Raw genomic sequence first — 20,632 nt, 5'->3', positions numbered from 1 at the left:
GTGCTTTTGTCATTCCATCTTCTCGGCCAAACCGGCTGCCTAAAATGTGTCGGTAAATATTCGCTCGTGTGAACAAGGATTTCGTGGTGAAATACATGTTTATGTTGTCGAATGAATATTAATTTTTAGGGGTGATGTTTACCGGAAATGAGATTTATAGTCAGAGTCATGTGTCGGAACCGCAAAATGTTTAGAGTGTGATGGAAGGTCAAAAGTTTGAATGTTCTGAGCAAAGCTGTGCTATGTTTATACATGCTGTATTTCTTTCAGTAGCAATTAAAAGTTGTGTATTTGTTTTAGACTCTGTTTATAGGTTTAACGCCGGGCAATGTAATAAATAGAAGTATTGTGTTGAAATTTAATATTTTTAAGTCACGTTGTTTAGAAATCGAGTCGCTGTTAACCCTTAATTATGCTTCAAGAATTGCAAGTATTTCTTCTGCTTTCCCTTTTTCATTACCGCAATTCCTTTGGGTTGATTTCGGGGACTCCTCGGTATCGTTTCGGGTCCGAGGATCAGTTGGGGTACTTTTGGGGATCATTTCGGGTCCTGGGATCGTTTCGGGTCCTGGGATCATTTCGGGTCCTGTACAGAGATGCAGCGGCGTGTGCGTCGGGTCGTTTTAAAATACAAAAAAACAATCAGACAATCAGCCAAAACATTTGCCCAAAATGCTTTTGTCTTCAGTGTTCAGGAGTTGTTTGTTGTGGCTTGACATGCCCGTTTGAGCCTCACTTTGGTGTAACACCACAGGCCTCCCAAGTATCCGCGAAAAGGTCTATTGTCTTCTTTGCTGAATCAACACTGGTAAGCAAGTCGCATCTTGCGCATTGGCTTCATACTGTATGACTGAAATTAGAACCCCATTGTAGATGGGTTTGTTGTATTATTGTTATAGTTAATAATAAACGCCATTTAACTCGAGTAAAGCTAGCTAACTTAAGTATATGGTTTTATTGGGAGGGGAAAAAAGAGAGAAATGCACAGAAAGGAAAATAATAAACATTTTGTTCTCAAGGCTGGTACCCTGGGACCACTTCCGGTTCGCAATAGACGTGCTATTATCTGTAGAATAATTAGATTAAAAAAGGACATTCTATATCACTCTGGTATGTCATAAACCTAAAAGTCAAAACTTTTTGTAGCCAAATACGATAAAACGTCCTGTGGAAATATTGCGTGCGTGATTGTGGATGGATGGGCTATAGCGTGCGTGTGGCCGCGCAAGCCCGGGCCTAGCTAGGCGGGGTTATATGTCACGCAATGATAGATGGCTGCTTGAGACCTGACGAGCAAAAACCACAGAACAGAACAACACTCGCAAAAACCTGCACAGTGATCTAATACTTTTATACATGGATTTCTAGCCTATTATCCGTCATCTACAATGAACAGAGTCGAACAGGCCGTCTGCAGAATTCGTGAGAAGCTTCCAAATGGTCGGGGTTTTCTTACTCTTGGATCTGGATGTGTTGTGAAGTCTGATATTCTAGCAGAATCACTAGGCTGGAAATGTCCGATTATTTTGGTAACGACGACGGACGTTATAAGCCCTGAGCTTCTAGGTTCAGAGGGGAACTATGTAGCGGAGTTCTTATCACGGGAGAAGAAGGGCTTAGAAGTGTTCGATTTGAAGTCGGCGGCAGAATGTTGTCGTGTTCTCGCGAGTCGAGAAGTTGGAAAGGAGGCTTCGTACGGACTGAGTTTAATCTCTGTTGAACCTCTTGACAAACGTGGATTCCTGAAACGAATAGTGAAAAAGAGCAGCTTACAAACTACCAGACCTATTAATTGCCATAAATTCGCGCAAACGGATTTTATCAGTGAATTTACTGATGGTTTTTTCTGTAATGTTATTCGAGACACTGGAAACGGTGAACAAGACTTTGAAACTCGCACCTACCAATTCGCTCTAAACTCATCAGAAACGAGGGAATTTATCTTGAAAGACTTCGTCGGACCAAACATTACACTAGACACAAGAAATTTCCCAGTCGATCAACAACCTATCGGAGCCATAATATTCAGTAAACACGGGGATTTCGTTGGAGCTTTTGGCGCTTGCGACGAAGAACTCGTACCTTTGTTTATCCCCGATGCAGTTATCCGCGATGAAGGTAAATGCACCTTATCATCAAACTTTGCAATATGCCAATATTACCCTTGGCACATCCCGGTCATAAAGATATCAGTTTCCGACTTGTCGTTATCATATATGCATTAACGCACTGTGTGGTTGTTTATTTGTTGTTAATCAACTTTGCTGTCCTATATCTTGTCAGTTGCGTGTCTTGGATTATTCTCGTGGGATTAAATGTCCTCCTTAATTGTTTCTAAATCACACGTTAAACAAATGCAATTATAACTATTTCTATGAGATATGACGTGATTAATCAATTGTTAAAAGAATTAATTAATTCGTATTCACTACGTGACATCTAATTTAAGTTTGGAAAACCTAGAGAGCTGTGCCTTAACTAATTACCCATGTGCTTTTATTTCTAAATTGGGCACCGTTGGCATGGTAACACGGTTACGTATGTCATTCAAAAAAAATTTTTCATAATTTTGCTCAGAGACCATAGAACTATGTTTTAATAGTTTGAAAAATGATATATGTAGTTTTATGAAAAAAATATTGTGTTTTATTAAGTAATTTTATTCTATTTGAGAAACATACTCAGTTCTTCATACCACTAGAAAACTCTGCAAAAGCAGAATTTTCTTTGTTACAAATTAGAATTTGCGGTAAGACTTTGCCAATTCTTATAAGCTCTGTGAAAGCTAGTAGTCTCTCTTGTTTTGATATCCTCATTTACTCTTAGTATATGACAAAGCTTTTCCTTTGTGAGCAATTGCGCTGCAAGATGTTATAGGGTTTAAGTGAGGGTTATTGAACATAAATGAATAAAGGAAATTGTTTTGATTTTAAAAGGGGGGGTCACTGATTTCTTTGGGTGTTGTCTCTACTATATAATTTGACGAAGTGTTAAATCATACTTCTTGGATTTTAAAGTTAAAACTTGTCTCGGTTTGGGGGCAGTTTTTTGGCATGCACAATCCAGGAGTCCAGGATACGTATTAAGCCATGTTTTATCTATGCAATGCAAAACTGGATAAACCTTAAATACATCTTTTTATGGTTTCTGCTATATTATATTATAAAATGCTTATGTTCTAAAATATAAACAAAACGTTTTAATGCTATAAGCGCTCATTCTGCATCATCAAAATCCTCCCTTATATCTGATTCCCTGTCTTCCTCGCACTCTTTCTTTTCTCTTTTCTCATGCTGCGCTTTTCTTGCAAGAAGATAGAAAAGCTTTTTTGCTTCTTTTACATCATTTATAGCATCAACCATTATCAGGTGGAGTTAGTCGCATCTTATTAGCTACTTTTTCTAAATTGATGTTTTCAGCCAATCCCTTCCCCTCCACTTTCTGTCCAGCTCACAGCTAATCTCTTGCTCACGTTTTTGACATTGTCATTGCCGTTCCTTCCTTTGTTTCTTGTTTCTTCGGTTTTCGGGTGGGGGGGGGGGGGGGTGGGCATGGAAAATTTTGTCCCTCCTGTAGGGGGTCAACTAATTTTATCCCTTACTTTTATCAAAACCCTCATACCCCCCCCACCCCCCCCCCTCCGGATAATAAATAAACTTTCCCTAAATTTACAAATTTAATTGTACCCTCCTGTAATAGATCAGAAATTATTTCAAACAATATTGTTTTTCAAAAAGTGCAGTAAAATTTCAGTCTCAGAACTGAGGGTCATTTGTCAGAAACGCAGGTTAGATAATTAAACCATCCTAATAAATGCCATTGTATTGATAAGCTATCCCTATGCTATCATCTGAATAGCAGTGTGTATGATTGTTTGACTAAACAGTTTGCTTTTTAAGCTTCAGATCAGCAAGAAAATAACAATCTAGCAGATGAGCTACAAAGACCAGCAAGTGAGGGTGAGGAGGCTAAAAAAGGTGCATCATATGACGAGAAGGAAGAGGGGGAGGTAGAGCAGGAAACATCAGAACTTTTGTCTGAAACCAGAGAATCCTTAGACCAGTCAAGGGAGGACCTGACAGTCAGGATACCTGTGGATGCCCCAGAGTCCCCTGAGACCCCCTCTCAGGAAAGTGTTGCCATGGCGACTGCTGCTGAGGAGAGAGAGGGTGAAGAGATTTGTCAACCTGATGAACAGTTAACTGATCAGGGGTATGTTAATGAAGTTTGCGAGAAAAAGGAGACAACAAGTGTTGATGAATCACCTGGAGATGGTGAAAAGCCAGTCAATGGGGATCAAATGGATGACCAGCCACAAAAAGAACAAGTATCAGGGGATGTGTCAATTGAAGCAGTTGAGGAGGAAAAATCTGAAGCCATAACTAAGAATGAAAATGAAACTAGTCTTGAGCAAGAAGAGTTTTCTGAAAATATTGATATTGATGTAACTAATGTTGTAAACCAGGAAAATGCTAAGGAAGAAGACAGTGATGATAGAGAAACTGGTGAAGAGGGCAAGGCAGTCAAACCAGATTCTGGAAAAGAGAGTACTGAGGTTGATGCAGGAAGTGAGGATAATGAGTTCTTTGATTGTAGGGATGAGGCATCAGCAAATAAAACACAAATGCAAATTGATGAGGAGGCTAAAACCTTCCCTGATGACACAGCAGTGGAGCAACAAAATGATGACAAACAGGAAGATATGAGTGAAAGCCAACCAGATGTCTCTGAGGATGTTAATGATACTGGTGATGAACTGTTGACTAGTGGAGATGATGCCGTTGATAAAGTAAAAACTGTTGATGCATCAATTGATGACCAAGATGAAAGGAGCGCTTTGCTCCAGGGAGAAGAAAAAGGTGTGCACGATGGTGATAAGGGTGTGGGAGAGGACTTGAATTTGGGCGAAGTGGAAGCTGGAGTGAGTGACAAAAAGTCATCTGGTACTCTCATTGCTACGGAGAAGATTAATGGTGAAGAAGAACAAGTTGATGGACTCACACAAGATCAAGAACAGCCATTACCAAACCTCAAAGGTAAAATGTACTTATAATGGTACTACCATCTTTATTTTTCCATAAACAGTATGTAACATTGGGTCAGACTATTTTAGACAATGGGAAGGGTAGCTTATTTAAGCAGTTAATATTTTTCATGTTTAAGCTTTTCCCCTTCCCTGCCTTATCATTTTCTTATAAATGGTTAATGCAGTTATGACATTGAGATCTAATAAGGGACAGGTCAGCAAACCTTTTTTTATGCAGGAATTTAATTTTTCTTTCAGGTTAGGCCACCTAGCCTAAAATGTAGTTCTCTCAAATTAAAGTTTTGCTTTTCAAACTCACCTACTAGTTTAAACATTATCTTGTCCTTTATGATAATAAGTATATACCAAATGATATTGACAGAACAAATTAGCACGTAATCCCGCATAATTTGGCTAAATTTTGAAAGACAAAACATTTAAGTGCACAGCTGATGTGTTCTTTGGGGTTCTTACCTCTATTTCTCGTAAAAAAAGAGAGATTTACTTTGTAAGAGTGCGATATTTTGAACTGAATTTTGAAAACAAATAAAATGACTAGGCGTTCTTTGCTAAACCGCGGAGGCCTAGGACTAATAATAAAATACCATTTTTAATTGGCTGATGGCTAGGAACCAAAGAAAACTCGCCTAAGATATTTTCACGCAAAAAATAAACCTTTCAAGTTATTTCGTGCTTTCGGTACAAAATGTAGTTTGGGCGTAACAGTTGATTTAGCACGTAATTCAGTCAAGAATCCCGCAAAATTTTGATTTTTAAAGAAGAATGTATTGCAAAATCCCTCGTAATTTAGCGCGTAATGATTGATTTTCCGCGTAATTTAGCAAAGAATCCCGCTTAATTTAGATTTTTTTTTCCGCGTAATTCCAGAAGCCCTGAAAATGTAGTTTGGGTGTAACAGTTGATTTTCCGTGTATATTAGCGAGTGATTCAGTAAAGAATCCAGCAAAATTTTGATACTTAAAGAAAAATGTATTGCAAAATCCCGCGTAATTTAGCGCATATTGTTTGATTTTCCACGTAATTTAGCGCGTAATTTAGCAAAGAATCCTGCGCAATATTGAGTTTATTTCTGCGTAATTCCAGAAGCCCTGGATAAAGAAAATGCCTTACAATGTTTTAAACTTCATGGCCCCCTGCTCACACTTTATTTCTTACAAGTTTTTTATTATTAACAGCTTACCTTGTCTTTCTTAGATTATGATTGCTAACTCTTCTTTCACCTAATCCTAAAATAGCTATTTAAAAAGACAGCCTGACCTTGTGAAACAATAGGAATTCTTTAAGGCTTGTAGAAAAAAAGAAAATTGATTTGAAACTTTGTTGAATATTTTGGATTGTTTTTTTTTTTTTTTTTAATGTAGCCTAATAAATTGTTTCACACAGTTTGTATACAAATGTACAAAATATTGTTAGGGTGCAGTAATATAGTACAAATATAGAGAGTACAATATATGACATGATAACTATTTTGAGAGTGGTATTCCAATGTTGCGCAAATAACCAAAAGGTCTGGCTTAAAAATGTCAATAATAATGTACATCAAAATCTCTTAAGAATGCAATTTACATAGCAGAGATGTATAGTGATGCTGTGTTTTATGATAAACGTAGTGCATTGTGTGACATTGGGGTCAGTTTTTGTATAACCGAATGGTTCTATGGTTACAAGATTACCTTCTTGAAACAAGGAGAAAGATATGCCATTGGTGATCTCAGTATGATAATTTTGCAATCTTTTCTCACCAAGGCTGAAATCATAAAGTAAGTGTTGATCTCATGTGGTAAAAATCGCTTGTTTATTTTCCTTATGTATTTATTTTAGTATTTTTAAACAGTGTGTAGGAAAATATCAGTTATTCTTATGAATGCCAATCTTATAGTATAATATTTGAATTTTATTTATTCTCTAGACAGTCAGGGCAAACTGTTTAATGCAGATTTTGTTTGGCTCAAATTCTGATCTAGGAAAAAATTCAACATTCCTCCTGGTTACTTTTGTTCTGTTTATGAATATTCCTGCTAATGAAATATGTCAATTTACTCACAAATGTATTAAGGCATATAATCAATCAGAAGTGCAATAGAAAAATACTGTAATTTTAGAGTAAATTATTTTCTCTGCATGCTGTACAGTGCAGTCAGTATAAAGACTTTTAGATTTGAACTCGTTTCTTATATCAGATAGTTCCAGGAAAACTAAAATGAAGGGGAAAAGTATTCAAAACATAAAATATGGATTTATTTTTCTCTTGACATAAAATATTAATTAGTTAGATTCCTTTTGGTTATTGCTTTAATTTATGTAAATATGATTTGCAGAAAAAGCATTTTTATGAATATTTAGCATTCTCACTAGACGCAATGTTTGTGTATCTGTTTTTATAAGTAGGCATCTCTTTTTCAGGATAAATATTACCAAACATATTTTCAATTTCTTTTAAGTCATGTAAGAATTATGTGCAGCTTATTTGTTGATGTCTCTCTTGGTTCTCATAGAAAAACCCTTTGTATGAAAGATCCATTTTTGTATCTTAAAATTTCCCTTGTCAACCACACCTTTGTTTTTGTTTTAATTAAATATTGGAATGCACATAGTGTGTTAAAATCTTGAATTATCTATATGAAAACACGTGTATACATATTATTATTTGTTATTGTTTTCATTAAATATTGGAAGCCACATAATATGTTAAAATCTTAAATTATTTATATGAAAACATACGTATAAATATGTATTATAAGTCTAATACTTTATTTATCAAATGCAATAAAAAATAAAGCATTGGATTCCACAAATCAGCCGACTGAAACAGACGCTTTTTCACACTTGCTAGGATGACAAAATGGTGGCTGATTAAGTTTAAGTTTAAATCCTAAAGATACAAACCAGCACGTTGATTATTCATTACAGAGATATCATCTTCTGATAGTGGACTATCAGACTTGGAGGTGAAGGGTGGCCCTGAGAAGAGTATGGAGGGCTTACCAGCGAGCAAGTCACCTCTTAGTAACTTGAGGCTGCCCTTATTACCAGGTGAAACAACATAAAACATCTTTTTTATTGTCACTGGATCTAATGATGGCCAAATTCGTTGTTGTCCCAAACACAAACAGTTTTCTGATTTGTCGATTAATAATGATAATGATAATGATGACGATGACGATGATGATGATGATGATGATAAATATAGCGCTTATACAAACCATGTTTGAAGCGGTTTACATTTAAAATCAAATTGTATTAAGATTGACCCATCGTGGAACTGAGGAACGCAAGCTTCTTAGCCTGTGTAGCGGCTCAAGGGAAGGGGAGGAGCCGCTATGCAGGCTAAAGCTTCTAGTAAGCTCACATACGTCCAACAAGTCAAATTCAGGGCCGAGAAACAGAAAGATACTAATCATTTCTCGACCGGGAATCGAACCCGTTTCAGCAGAGGTGAGAGGCCCCATACGCTGACGCGCTAACACACTGGGCCACCCGTGATTACATATTCAATCATTGGAGGGGGGTGAAAACTCGGTGCTCCGAGCTTGAGCCGTTTTCTAGTTCAGTTATCTGGTGTTTTATAGGGGGAAAAAAACCTCGAGCGATTCGTAACACAGGATAAACGCCTGCGTTGCAAGCTAACATGGCGAGTGTTTTTTTTGTTTTTTTTGTGTGCTGAGATGTGATCATTGACAGTTCCAAAAGCGCAGCAATGTTTGAGAGTTTTGAAAACGGTGGCGCGCAACAACGAATTTGGCTGTAACTGTTGTGGTATTAGCACTGAAGAAACTGGCTTCTATTATGAATACGCTATAATGCTTCAAGCAAAAACAAAAGTTTCTAAATTCTTCCAATTCTGTGATGTGTTATTTCTGGTTACACTAGCGCAAAACCTAACGCTGAAAGCCTCCTTACAAAATGTCTCAAAGTTGTTTTTGTGACCAATTTTTCGAACTGAAATTCAACTCTGCAAAAATTCTATAAAATCGGTAACAGTAAAATCGATAAAATCGATAACGTGTGTCTATTAGAGGTTTCTTTAAGAATGTGATTCATAATTTACAGCGGATGGCCTGTTAAATAGCGCGGAATCTAATAGATTATTTTGTCTCTTAACGGTTGAGGTTTCCGTTGTCTCTCCGGAAGCAAACTGGTGACAAAGCGGCTTCAATTGACGACAACCTTTTTTTTTTCAGATGACCTGTTGTCAGAAGCTGTTACCAACAATCCCAAAGTCTTGGAAGATCTGGCCAAATGCCTTGACACGGAGTACCAGCATGGAGGTGTGCCGTGCTGGCGCGACCTGGCCGAGGTCCTGGCCATACCTCCTGAAGCCTATGAGCACTGCAGTTCGTTCTCAGAGACTAGTCCAACAGAGGACATGATGATGTTTCTGTCCGCTACCAAGCCACAGCTGACGATAAGCGATATGAAGGATGGATTGAGAGCCATCGGACGACAGGACGTGCTACAGATATTGGAACGATGTGTGACAAGTAAGCACTTGTAATGACTCGTGAGTCATCTTGCTCAATAGCAAGAGGTCTTTGTTTGCTGTCTTTCACTTTACAGGGCTCTGAGTTCATTTTCCTGAGCCGAGCGAGAGCAGCATTGGCTTCAACTAAAATGTGCCTTAAAATCCTAAATGAAGGGGAGTTACCTTCCCAGTTGGTTTTGTTTCTTGTAGTGAGACATATGCAGTTAAGGTGACGAATTGAGAAAGGCTGATCATGGACATGTTTATTAACTGCTCTTTTTCCAATCCCAGGGGGCATCACAAGCAACGAGAGTGTGATTGGCAGTCTTGTAGAACGTGACGACACAGACCTCCTTGGCCGGATTGCCATGAAGCTCGACCCAGGTTACACGCGCAACTGGAAATCCCTCGCCATTCAGATGGAGATCCCTAGACGAGTGTTCCGTAACTTTGGAACCCAGCAGCGACACAACTCCGCCCTGTTACTGTTCAAGTACTTGCCAATTCACGACCCTGACCTGACGATCAAGGAGATCCGGGATGCGTGCGAGGAAATGGACAGACACGACGTGGTCAAGGTGCTGGATTCGTCTGGAATTCCAGGTAAATGGTACTTGGTCTTTAAGCTGAAACTTGGAACGTTTTTTTGGTCTTTGGACTATAAATACTGTACATAAGAAGAAGCATAGATTCTGCTCAAATAATAGGAGCCTTAAGCAACGACGACTGCAACGAGGACGACGATAGCAAAAAACAATGGAATTTGATTCGGAATTCAATAGCATCACGTGGAAATGCGTTCTGTCTGATACATTTCAGCCGTTTTCCATAAAACCATGCCGTGAAAACTGTTAAGTTTCACGGTCAATTAAGGACGCGGACGTTTGCACTGTTAACTCCACTTATTACGTTCGCTACTGTAAAAATAATATCCTTAGTTTATTTTTATCTGTCTCTGACTAAAATAAGTTTTTCTTATTCCATTGCAATTAAATTGTTATTTATCGCCACGCGCGAAAACATCTTTTTCGATCGCGTTGTCCTAGCCGTCGTCGCCGTCCTTGCTTAAGGACCCTAATATGGACCAGATGGTGCCTTTGTTATTCCTCTAGTGTTATTTATGGAAGTGGCCATAATGTTTGGCTGAGGAAGTGTTGTAAAAAAAGTCCTGATTTATTGTAAGTATGGTTACGCGCTGTCCGGCCTGTGAGCAGGCAGGTTAGCTAAAAGTAGATGGAGCTGGCAAGGGGGGTCTTCTCCTATCCCTCTCATCTGCAGGACCCCAATGGATCGACAACAACAACAAAATAAGAGAAAAAATACCCAGAACAAAAATATCCAGGAAAAAATATATATACAAATTGTAAGTCGCCGAACCCTCGAAGCTAATAGGGGACGACAGTGCTGAAAAACGCAAGACTAGTTCCAGTACCGCGCGGTTAAAGCAGTCTTTTTGTTTAAAAATGGTAGCGTTTTACCGGCGAACCGTCACATTTTGGCAAATGCTAAGAAAACTAGACCAAACCTAAGGCTATAATTTTCTTTATGACTCCCTTATTATCAAACAAATCTGTCATCTTTTGTACAGTATGGTTCTAATGTTGTACAGGAAGTCCATATCAAACATATTCCCCACGGATAGTGTCCTTCGTAGGTATTACCTTATATGGGCATAGATGCCCATATTTAGAAGAGCTAAAGTTTTCCCGATCCCCGATCTCCAGAAAACATGGTGAAAAATACTGATTCCTGTCAATTTGAGACTCCCGGCAAAAATTATTAAGCAAAACTTGCTCGCTTGGTCAAATATTTTTCTTACTAATCCTATAAAGTCCTTAGACCCAGGCCTCCAAGAGATTGACCGATCGGGTTTTAAGGTCACCCAAATATTGATATGAAACAGCGACTGAAGTCAGCCTTTCGTACCTTTACTCGAACGAGTCAACACTACGATTGTGTTTGTTTTCGCCAGAACACGCGCATGCGCATACGTTATTCAGCACTGTCATAGGGGACTTGCGCTAAGAGGTCACGTGATCTTTTTGGGTTGCAAATTCAAAACAATGATCCAACAAACAAAAAAATCAGAAATGACTGCGCCCGTCACACCAGAGATTGACGAAGAAATTACATTTTCAAATGAAACTAAACCCTTTCTGAAAAAAAGCGCTGAATAAGTTGTTTTTGTTGCTGTTATTTTGCCGCTAAAAGACTGAGCGCGCGCTAGTTTGCCACCCAAACAGTCACGTGATCTCTTAGCGCAAGTTCCCTATTGCGGCTGAAATGTTTTTTTTATTATTAATAATAATTTGTTTGAAGCACTATCTACGGTAAGCTACGAGGAAAGGTTCTCGCGAGTCGCAAATATTTGACCTTTACTATCTTGTATCGCTTAAACGTTTCCCTACTTTACTATAACGATAAAGTTTATTTGAACTGTTCTCTGTTTCCAGGCGACGATCCCGTCAAAGCAATCTTAGATGATGCAGACTTCATGGACGAGCTCACGGACTACCTTAATGACGATAGTACCGCGGGGGGCTGGCGCGAGTTAGCCGTCCAGCTCGGGGTTCCTGTGTCCAAGTGCTCTATCTTCCAATCAGCTGGTAGCAAGAGTCCCACTGCCTTGTTGCTGCGGAGTATGGAGGAGTGTGAGCCGGACGTGACCGTGGAGGAGCTCATACTTGCCCTCGTCGCCATGAAGAGGCAGGATGTTATACAGATTCTCGAGAAGCACTTTAATCGTAAGTCTCTCGTGTGGCTATCGAGCAAATTTCGGGTGGTGCCCGAAAAAATATTGTAGAATCACTTTCAATCTTGACTTGTTGATGTTGTACTTGTGCAATATTCGTGTGGAACTCGGGGAAAATATTGTAGTCTCACTTCGTTTTAAAGTTGCTCATAAGGTGATCGCTTTTTGACTTAAATCTCGAGTCACTTATTTTGTACTCGTATAATGTTTAGTTAGTGCTCGGGGAAAATAGTGTAGACACTTAAATATCGAGTCGCTTATGTGGTAGTCGTACAATGTTCAGGTGGTGTTCGGGGGAAAATGATCAGAAACTTTTTAATCGTAGGTCGATCGTTTGATACTCGTTTGATGTTTATGTGGTGCTCGAGAAAATGTTCTGAAAATCGCTTGTGTGAACTTGGGTAATTTTCGTGTGGTTCTCGGGTATTCATCGTGTGGTGCTCGGGTAATTTTCGTGTGCCGCTCGGGCATTTTTCGTGTGGTGCTCAGGTATTTTTCGTGTGGTGCTCGGGTATTTTTCATGTGGTGCTCGGGTATTTTCATGTGGTGCTCGGGTATTAATCGTGTGGTGCTCGGGTATTTTCATGTGGTGCTCGGGTATTTTCGTGTGGTGATCGGGTATTTTTCGTGTGGTGCTCGGGTATTTTTCATGTGGTGCTCGGGTATTTATCGTGTGGTGCTCGGGTATTTTTCATATGGTGCTCGGGTATTTATCGTGTGGTGCTCGGGTATTTTTCATGTGGTGCTCGGGTATTTATCGTGTGGTGCTCGGGTATTTTTCATGTGGTGCTCGGGTATTTATCGCGTGATGCTCGGGGTATTTTTCATGTGGTGCTCGGGTATTTATCGTGTGGTGCTCGGGTATTTTTCATGTGGTGCTCGGGTATTTATCGCGTGGTGCTCGGGGTATTTTTCATGTGGTGCTCGAGTATTTATCGTGTGGTGCTCGGGTATTTTTCATGTGGTGCTCGGGTATTTTTCATGTGGTGCTCGGGTATTTATCGTGTGGTGCTTTGGGGATTTTGGGTCAGCGTCCTCGATGCCTTCCATGGGTTTTCTTGTTAATATCTATCACTTATTATGGATGTAATGTGCATTAATTCCGTGGGTATGGCTTTCAACTCGGGTGTATGTCTTTAGGGGACGACATCAGATCCATTCTCGAGGACAACAACTGCCTGCCACCGGAGCCGGTCAAGGAGGAGGGGGAAGAAGAGGAACTAGTATCGGAGGAGGACAAGTAGACATTGCAATAGTTGAGTAACTTCACCCGAGTTTGTTGCTGTGGCGTGACTATCCTGTGACAACATTGTGAGGGTGTCACGGGCATGGCATGACCATGTCGTGACCTTCTTGTAATTGTTCCGTGGATGTCACGGGAATTTCATGACCATGGCGTGAACGACCACGCCATATCTAGTGCTTGTGTGAATCTACCGTGTCTGTGTCCACGGGTATGTCGTGACCATGGCGTGACCGTCCTGTAAGCGCGTCACGCCCTAACCATTTCTAGAGTTTGTGCTACCATACCGTGAGAGGGCATGTGTACCTCGTCACCTTTCAAGTAGAAATTAATGGTCAGAGAATTTTTTGAAGATTTTCACTTGAAGCTCTTAGCATAATTTTATAAAGGGAATGCTTTCGTTTTGAATTGTTTTGATAGAGGTGATTTGCCTTCTTTAGTGGTTTTGTATCCAGATAAGGGACTCAAGGTTTTGTAATTGTTATGCAACTAAAGGTTTTGAAGAGGTTTTTGTCCCTGATTTCGTAATTAGATTTGAAGGTAAATTCTTATAAGAATTGAACGAGATTTTTTATTTAAAAGAAGAAGGCTTCCATGGTAGAGCAGCCCAGAGCCTTCAAAGTCACACAGACAGAACAAAAAAATGGCATGAAATTCTCCAATTCTTCAATTCCAAGATATATAAGGTCAAGATTCCGCATACAAGGAGTTCCCCTGACAAAAAGCTTAATTCCAAATTTTAAAGAAATTTAGAAGATATGAAATTTAGATATTTGCGAGCAAAGTTGGCTTGATTTCTGACCAGAGCCCGACTTCTCCCTAAAAACGAGGATAATTCATACTTTGAACATTTGAAAATTGCACTTCAAGCCTCATATCTCGAAGAAGAATCCATTAGAAAAAAAAACACTTTTTGATATGTTGGTTTACATAGCATAAGGAATCTCTATCCAAAAATTCAAGCTTACCGAAGTTAACAAGACTTTATTTTGGAAGAAATTGCCATTTTTTTATATGTCAGTCACACAACGAAGGAGTGTAGATGGTTGACTATTCAGCGGAGAGATTCGCCAACGGGCTGAAGACAACATTTATCAAAAGCATCTAATGCATTTACTGGTAATAATACATTAATGACATAAGTAACATGCTAAAAGGATCAATTCAATACGAAATAACATTGATCTCTGAGGGGCGTTAGTATTGGACTTGCCCCTCCTTTTTAGACAACATGTGCTGAATTTCATGAACATATTGGGAGTTAAACATGGTAAATCCAAAATCAAACTGTAAAATAGATGTGTCATAGAGAAAAAGTATTTCGCTGCCAAACCTATATATATCACATGATTTTGTGAAGCGCTAAAAACACTAAAATATTTTAAGTTATGCCGTTAAAATCCTGAAGGGACTGTGCCACTGATAACAATACCATTTGTAAGTGAATCAGTTTCTCCATCAAGGATATCAAAGAAAAATTGTAAAGCATTGTGAAAACAGCGCTAGCATCAATAGCCAATGTATTCAGTATTGCTGGAGCCAGCTCTGTTTTAACACCGTTATTTCTTTAAACATGCGAAGCATTGCGGGTTATTTTGGCGCTGCTTCCATTGGCTTTTACCCTGGGTGCCAGAGGCTTCATGCGCTTTTACCCTCAGAGGCTCCAAGCGCTTTTACCCTTAGAGGCTTCATGCGCTTTTACCCTCAGAGGCTCCAAGCGCTTTTACCCTCAGAGACTCCAATCGCTTTTACCCTCAGAGGCTCAAAGCGCTTTTACCCTCAGAGGCTCAAAGCGCTTTTACCCTCAGAGACTCCAAGCGCTTTTACCCTTAGAGGCTCCAATCGCTTTTACCCTCAGAGGCTCAAAGCGCTTTTACCCTCAGAGACTCCAAGCGCTTTTACCCTTAGAGGCTCCAATCGCTTTTACCCTCAGAGGCTCCACAAGCGCTTTTACCGTCAGAGGCTCCAAGCGCTTTTACCCTCAGAGGCTCCAAGCGCTTTTACCCTCAGAGGCTCCATGCGCTTTTACCCTCAAAGGCTCCAAGCGCTTTTACCCTGGGTCTGTTCGCGTCCATTTGGTAGTAAAGCTTTGAGTCTCTGGTACCCTGGGTACGTGGCTTGAAAAAGTTGTGTTTTATAGGTAGTAATACGGGGTTCAAGAAGAACAAAAGTGCACAGCTTATGTTTAGGTGGATTGAGACACGCCCTTTTAGTCTTGTGTTTGTTGCTGGGTAATAGTCATGATGGCTAAGTTGCTGAACAACGACGGGTGCACTCTCACTCTCCAGCTTCTTGTTTAAATTTTTGTAAGATAAATATAAAAGTTAATAAAATTGGGAATATTCAATGACTGTGTCACTTTTTGTTTTCTTTTCTGTACCCACTAAACACAATATTGTGTTTGTTGTGTTTTGCTTTTAGGTTTTATTTCGCAATGCATTTTGCACCTAAATAAACAAGCGCCGAAGCAGGGGTTTAGTGGCGTCATCGATGACGTTACAATCCACGTGACCACAGTTCTACACCTCCCTTGACAATACATGACACCTGCCAAATCTGGTTGTCATACGATGCTTTTTGGAGACGGACACCGCGTCAACAAAACTCGAGTCGATGGGTTACCAATATTTGTTACCATATTTTCTATATACCACCGTTTCTTAGGCAAGGGGCTCTGCTATAAACACCCTTATTGATGTGTTCTTTATCGTTAAAACTCATACCGGTTCCTTTCATTTTCTCCATTATTTGAGAGCTTATCACTTGACACATTTTCCACTTCCTCGTCCACGAGCTTATCTATTGACACATTTCCACCTTCTTTCTCATCCACGAGCTTATCACTTGACACATTTTCCACTTCCTCATTCACGAGCTTATCACTTGACACATTTTCCACTTCCTCATTCACGAGCTTATCACTTAACAAATTTTCCACTTCCCCATCCACGAGCTTATCACTTGACACATTTTCCACTTTCTCGTCCACGAGCTTATCACTTGACACATTTTCCACTTCCCCATCCACGAGCTTATCACTTGACACATTTTCCACTTTCTCGTCCACGAGCTTATCACTTGACACATTTTCCACTTTCTCGTCCACGAGCTTATCACTTTACAGATTTTCCACTTCCTCGTCCACGAGCTTATCACTTAACAGATTTTTCACTTCCTTCCACATCCACGAGCTTATCACTTTAAACATTTGCACTTCCATCCACATCCACCAGCTTATCACTCTAGTCACATTTCCACTCTTTCTCATTCACGAGCTTTACAAATTTCCTCCTTCCGCATCCATGAGCTTGTCACTTTACAAATTTCCTCATCCATAAGCTTGTCACTTTACAAATTTCCTCATCCATGAGCTTGTCACTTTACAAATTTCCTCATCCATGAGCTTGTCACTTTACAATATTCCTCCTTCCTCATCCATGAGCTTGTCACTTTACAATATTCCTCCTTCCTCATCCATGAGCTTGTCACTTTACAAATTTCCACTTCTTTCCTCATCCTAAGCGTCACGATATTATAGTGTATTATGTGCAACGGAATACATAACATTTTCGAACACAAAATTCAACCCAGAAACGCTTGCCCTTTTCAGCAAATATAGAATACTTTGAACTCACTAGGACTAGGTTGACAATTTACTGGGTTATTTGAATAAATTGAAAACGGTCGGACACTTAGTCTATTGAGAACCTTTCCCAACTCGGGCATGCGTTATACAGAACAACTAATCTATTTGGCTGCGTTAAAAAAAACTTTTGATAATTTATGTAAATGCCATTTTATTATTCAGTTAAAACATGTCGCCAATACAGCACCTGAGATTATCTTATTCAGGTCCAAATTATCTTATCTGCTTGTCTCTACTTGGATGCTATTTATTTATTTTCGAAGAATGGCGATCTGTAGAAAGAAGAGAGAAAATCAGAAACAACCAAGAAAGAAAAAAAAAACTTAGCTGCCACTCGCATTCTTATCATCTTATCCCAACTTATTTCATAATAACACAAAATAACTACCTGGAAACAGAGTCTTATACATCAATCATGTATATTATTTTATGTTATATATTAATTTTTTATATCACAATAGCTTTCCCAAATCAGCCTGGAATTGGATGCTTGCTATTTTATAGGGCGACAACATGACAAAAATATGGTCTTGCCAAAATGGCCTTTTTTGTCAAGAGCATAGATGGAACGTGTAGAAGGGGAGAATGGGGGAGAGGGGCGGCTATAATAAAAGATGGTAAATGCGTTCTGAGCCTACCTAGATGCACTTGTATTGGACCTGGATGTACTTGAACGTGCCGACACACGGGTCACCGTACACCGAGTTCGAAGCATGAAGCGTGCACGAGGTCTTCCCTTGACACGCGGTATGGATCGCCGCAGAGCTGGAGACGCAATTCGTCGTTTTTATGGAAGGATGAGGGCAAAATACAGAACCGGGGGATGTACGGCCGTAGTTTGCGTACGAGATGTCAATCGTCTTACCAACAGGGCACTGCACCGTGTCTGTCTGGTGCTCGCAAATGATAATGACTGGTGAGAAGAATTTGGAGAAAATCAGCCTTCTATAGGTTTCCGTGGTTAGTGGTATTTTTGGTTTTAGTGTGTGTTATAAAGAGTTAAAAGAAGAGTTAAAATCAGAGTTTGAAGTACATTATCCTTGTTTTACGAGAAGAAGACCAACTGCTCTTGTGGGACAGAGATTACAAAGAGACATTTTGTAATATGTAAACGATCACTCCGATTTTCAGTATAACGCGATAAATTCAAACAACCGCTTTCTTGCTTCCGTCATTCAAATGGAATTACATTTAGATGTTTTTGGTTGGTCAAGCACCTTGTGGAGAGATGGTGTGATTAGCTGACCAATGAAAACTCTTAAAGGATTTTGAATGACGTAAACCAAAAGGCAAGTTTTGAGACCCTGACCCCACGTAACAGTTTTCGTTTGAAACCGCAACCTTTTTGTTCCGTTTTCAAAACGATCCGCGTCCACACGAAGCGTGAAACGAAAAACAAGGTGTACTGAATGTGAGTGAAAAAGAGTGTAATACCAACCTTCACACGGAGCATTGAATGGCCAGTCGCAGTACTTCTTTTCGTCGTTCCAGTTGAGTCCCGCGGGACATGGCATCTCGTACGCGATCCCGTTAGAGCACGCGATGTACATTTTGCAGAAGTCCGGATGGGGGTAATTTCCATCCGCTCTATTTTTACAAATAGTACTCAGGTTCACTGAAAACAAATTTGAAATCAGCTGAATATGATATAGCTCTATTTGACTACAGGCTATTTTGAAATACCAAACATATTTCGAAATTGTTGTGTTGGTTTCTTTATCGCCTATTTTGTGTTGAATTTGCTTCGTAACAGCATTTTGGCTGAGTGTCTCTGGACGAGAGAAGTCTGGAGTCTCTATGGTACCGAGGGTACAGATAAGTTCGCCGCGAAAACAAGAGGGGTTGTATCAGTAAAATGCGCGACGACAAGCTAGTCTACATAAGCTATTATATAAGAAATTTCTTTATATGTAATGATAGCAGTCCGAACATTCCGAATCGAAAAAGCAGGGTTTAAAATCTATCTCCACCCACTCGATGTGAGAGATGCATTCCGCAATATCCCGCATTGTACTAACTTTTAAACAGAGTTTTACTGAGTTTCCAACAAAAATGGAAAATATGCGCGAACAAAAACATGCAAGTGCGAAAAAACATACCAGAAAAAGCAGGTTATGGTACGAATGAAAATTTAAACGCTCATCTCTCTCTGTTATAACTTTCAATAATTACAAAGCCTTTGAGGTTTTGTGGGCTATGAAAAACTTTGTTTTGTGAGAGATTTTTTTTTCAAGTAATAAAAATAAATCAAATAAAATATAGTATGTTACTATCTCGTTGCTCCAATAACATGGTCGCATCGTTCGCATCAGAGAATAGCGCCTTTTATCAGTTAAGTAGAATTTGAGATCATGAATTATTTTTTTTTCCTTCTTTCTTGATGTTCTAAATACCCATAAAAATGCAACAAATACCTGCTAGCGTCGAGGACACTAAGGCACAAAGGCCAACAATACAGAGCAAAACCTTCATCTTGCTTTCTTCAGGTCAGTTCAAACAATACCAACTTATTCCTGTTACACCTTGCTATACTACTCCTTGTTTTCGCTTTTAACGACATATTTTAGCTTTTTCTTTAAGTGCTTTTCAAGCAATTAGAGATTCGAGTAGAGGCAAAATCCTTGACCGGACTGAATGTTGGACTGTGAAATCTTTGACCCGTAATGTATTTTAAAGGAGTAATTAATCAATATATTAATCAATATACGCCTTAATCAAGATTGAGAAATTGTTTACTGAGAGCCAAAGTTTTGTGCTATTTTATGAGTGTTAAAGAAATAAAATATATTTTTACAGTGCTTCAATTGCTGTAAAACTTTTGCTGTCTTAGGAACAGGAAAAAAGAGGGATTATGAAGAGAGCCATAATTTTCAAAAAAATATTTAAATTTTTTTTCCCTTGAGAAGAGAGGGAAGGCTTCATAGAAATGGGTGTTAAGTGTTTTCTACATTTTTTTTCGTGGTATACACAGATACAAAATATACACCTATTTCAGTATTTAAATATACGTAATTGTCAGGACAAATGACGAATGCGGCTCCAAGAACCAATCACTGCTTATGGGTATAATTATTGGTAAGAATGAAGATTATAAGTAATATAATCGCAGAACTTATATCCACATTTTTTTACATTCAGTAGAAATTTGACGAGTCCCTATTCTCGGGGACCCAGGGTGTCGCGGAGATCGGGCACACAGGGAGCACGGCGCGAGAAAGAAAGTGTGCCCGAGTCCCATGGTGTCTTTAATTGCAGAACTGCAATTTGCTTATTGGTATTTGCACTGACAACATATCTAACACCTATTTTTAAATGTATGCGGAATCCCGGGTTTCCAATTCTGTCATTCGACAAGGCTAGAACTTTGTGGATGTCATAAGCATTCTCAAATTTGAGACGATCTCTCTCTCTCTCTCTCTCTCTCTCTCTCTCTCTCTCTCCTCTCTCTCTCTCTCTCTCTCTCTCTCTCTCTCTCTCTCTCC

At 39.4% G+C, this 20,632-nt stretch overlaps 3 protein-coding genes and 1 long non-coding RNA gene across 5 annotated transcripts in view; 1 reads left to right on the top strand and 3 right to left on the bottom strand.

Moving 5' to 3' along the window:
* Positions 1-1,319: 1,319 nt before the first annotated feature.
* LOC125570175 lies at positions 1,320-2,358 on the bottom strand. Its single transcript, XR_007312551.1, has 2 exons — positions 2,083-2,358; positions 1,320-1,742 (listed from the first exon to the last, which is right to left on the bottom strand). It is a non-coding gene; the product is annotated as an uncharacterized LOC125570175 (long non-coding RNA).
* LOC116613981 lies at positions 1,389-14,241 on the top strand. Of its 2 annotated transcripts, XM_032374515.2 has the most exons (7): positions 1,389-2,118; positions 3,900-5,036; positions 7,958-8,080; positions 9,229-9,528; positions 9,801-10,112; positions 11,963-12,253; positions 13,402-14,241. In XM_032374515.2, exons 1-7 carry the CDS (start codon positions 1,389-1,391, stop codon positions 13,503-13,505), a joined length of 2,997 nt encoding a protein of 998 aa, XP_032230406.1. In that variant the 3' UTR covers positions 13,506-14,241. The 2 variants fall into 2 exon arrangements, with proteins under 2 accessions (XP_032230406.1, XP_048587364.1); XM_048731407.1 differs by lacking the exon at positions 7,958-8,080.
* Positions 14,242-16,214: 1,973 nt separating this feature from the next.
* On the bottom strand, positions 16,215-17,020 carry LOC125570224. Its single transcript, XM_048731565.1, has 2 exons — positions 16,884-17,020; positions 16,215-16,620 (listed from the first exon to the last, which is right to left on the bottom strand). The coding sequence occupies exons 1-2, from the start codon at positions 17,018-17,020 to the stop codon at positions 16,215-16,217; spliced, it is 543 nt and encodes a 180-aa protein (XP_048587522.1).
* Positions 17,021-17,284: 264 nt separating this feature from the next.
* The window catches only part of LOC5506148, a 22,305-nt gene continuing 18,957 nt past the window's right edge, over positions 17,285-20,632 (bottom strand). The window contains exons 14-17 of the mRNA XM_048731564.1: positions 19,565-19,630; positions 18,589-18,765; positions 17,789-18,063; positions 17,285-17,422 (exon numbers count right to left, since the gene is read on the bottom strand). Coding sequence (XP_048587521.1) covers positions 17,789-18,063; positions 18,589-18,765; positions 19,565-19,630 — 518 coding nt within the window. The 3' untranslated portion in view covers positions 17,285-17,422. The remainder of the gene's footprint in view (positions 17,423-17,788; positions 18,064-18,588; positions 18,766-19,564; positions 19,631-20,632) is intronic.

The sequence above is a fragment of the Nematostella vectensis genome, chromosome 8, assembly GCF_932526225.1.
Source record: "Nematostella vectensis chromosome 8, jaNemVect1.1, whole genome shotgun sequence".
In the NCBI taxonomy this organism is placed as follows: domain Eukaryota; kingdom Metazoa; phylum Cnidaria; class Anthozoa; order Actiniaria; family Edwardsiidae; genus Nematostella; species Nematostella vectensis.
This window is presented reverse-complemented; position numbering and strand designations above follow the sequence as displayed.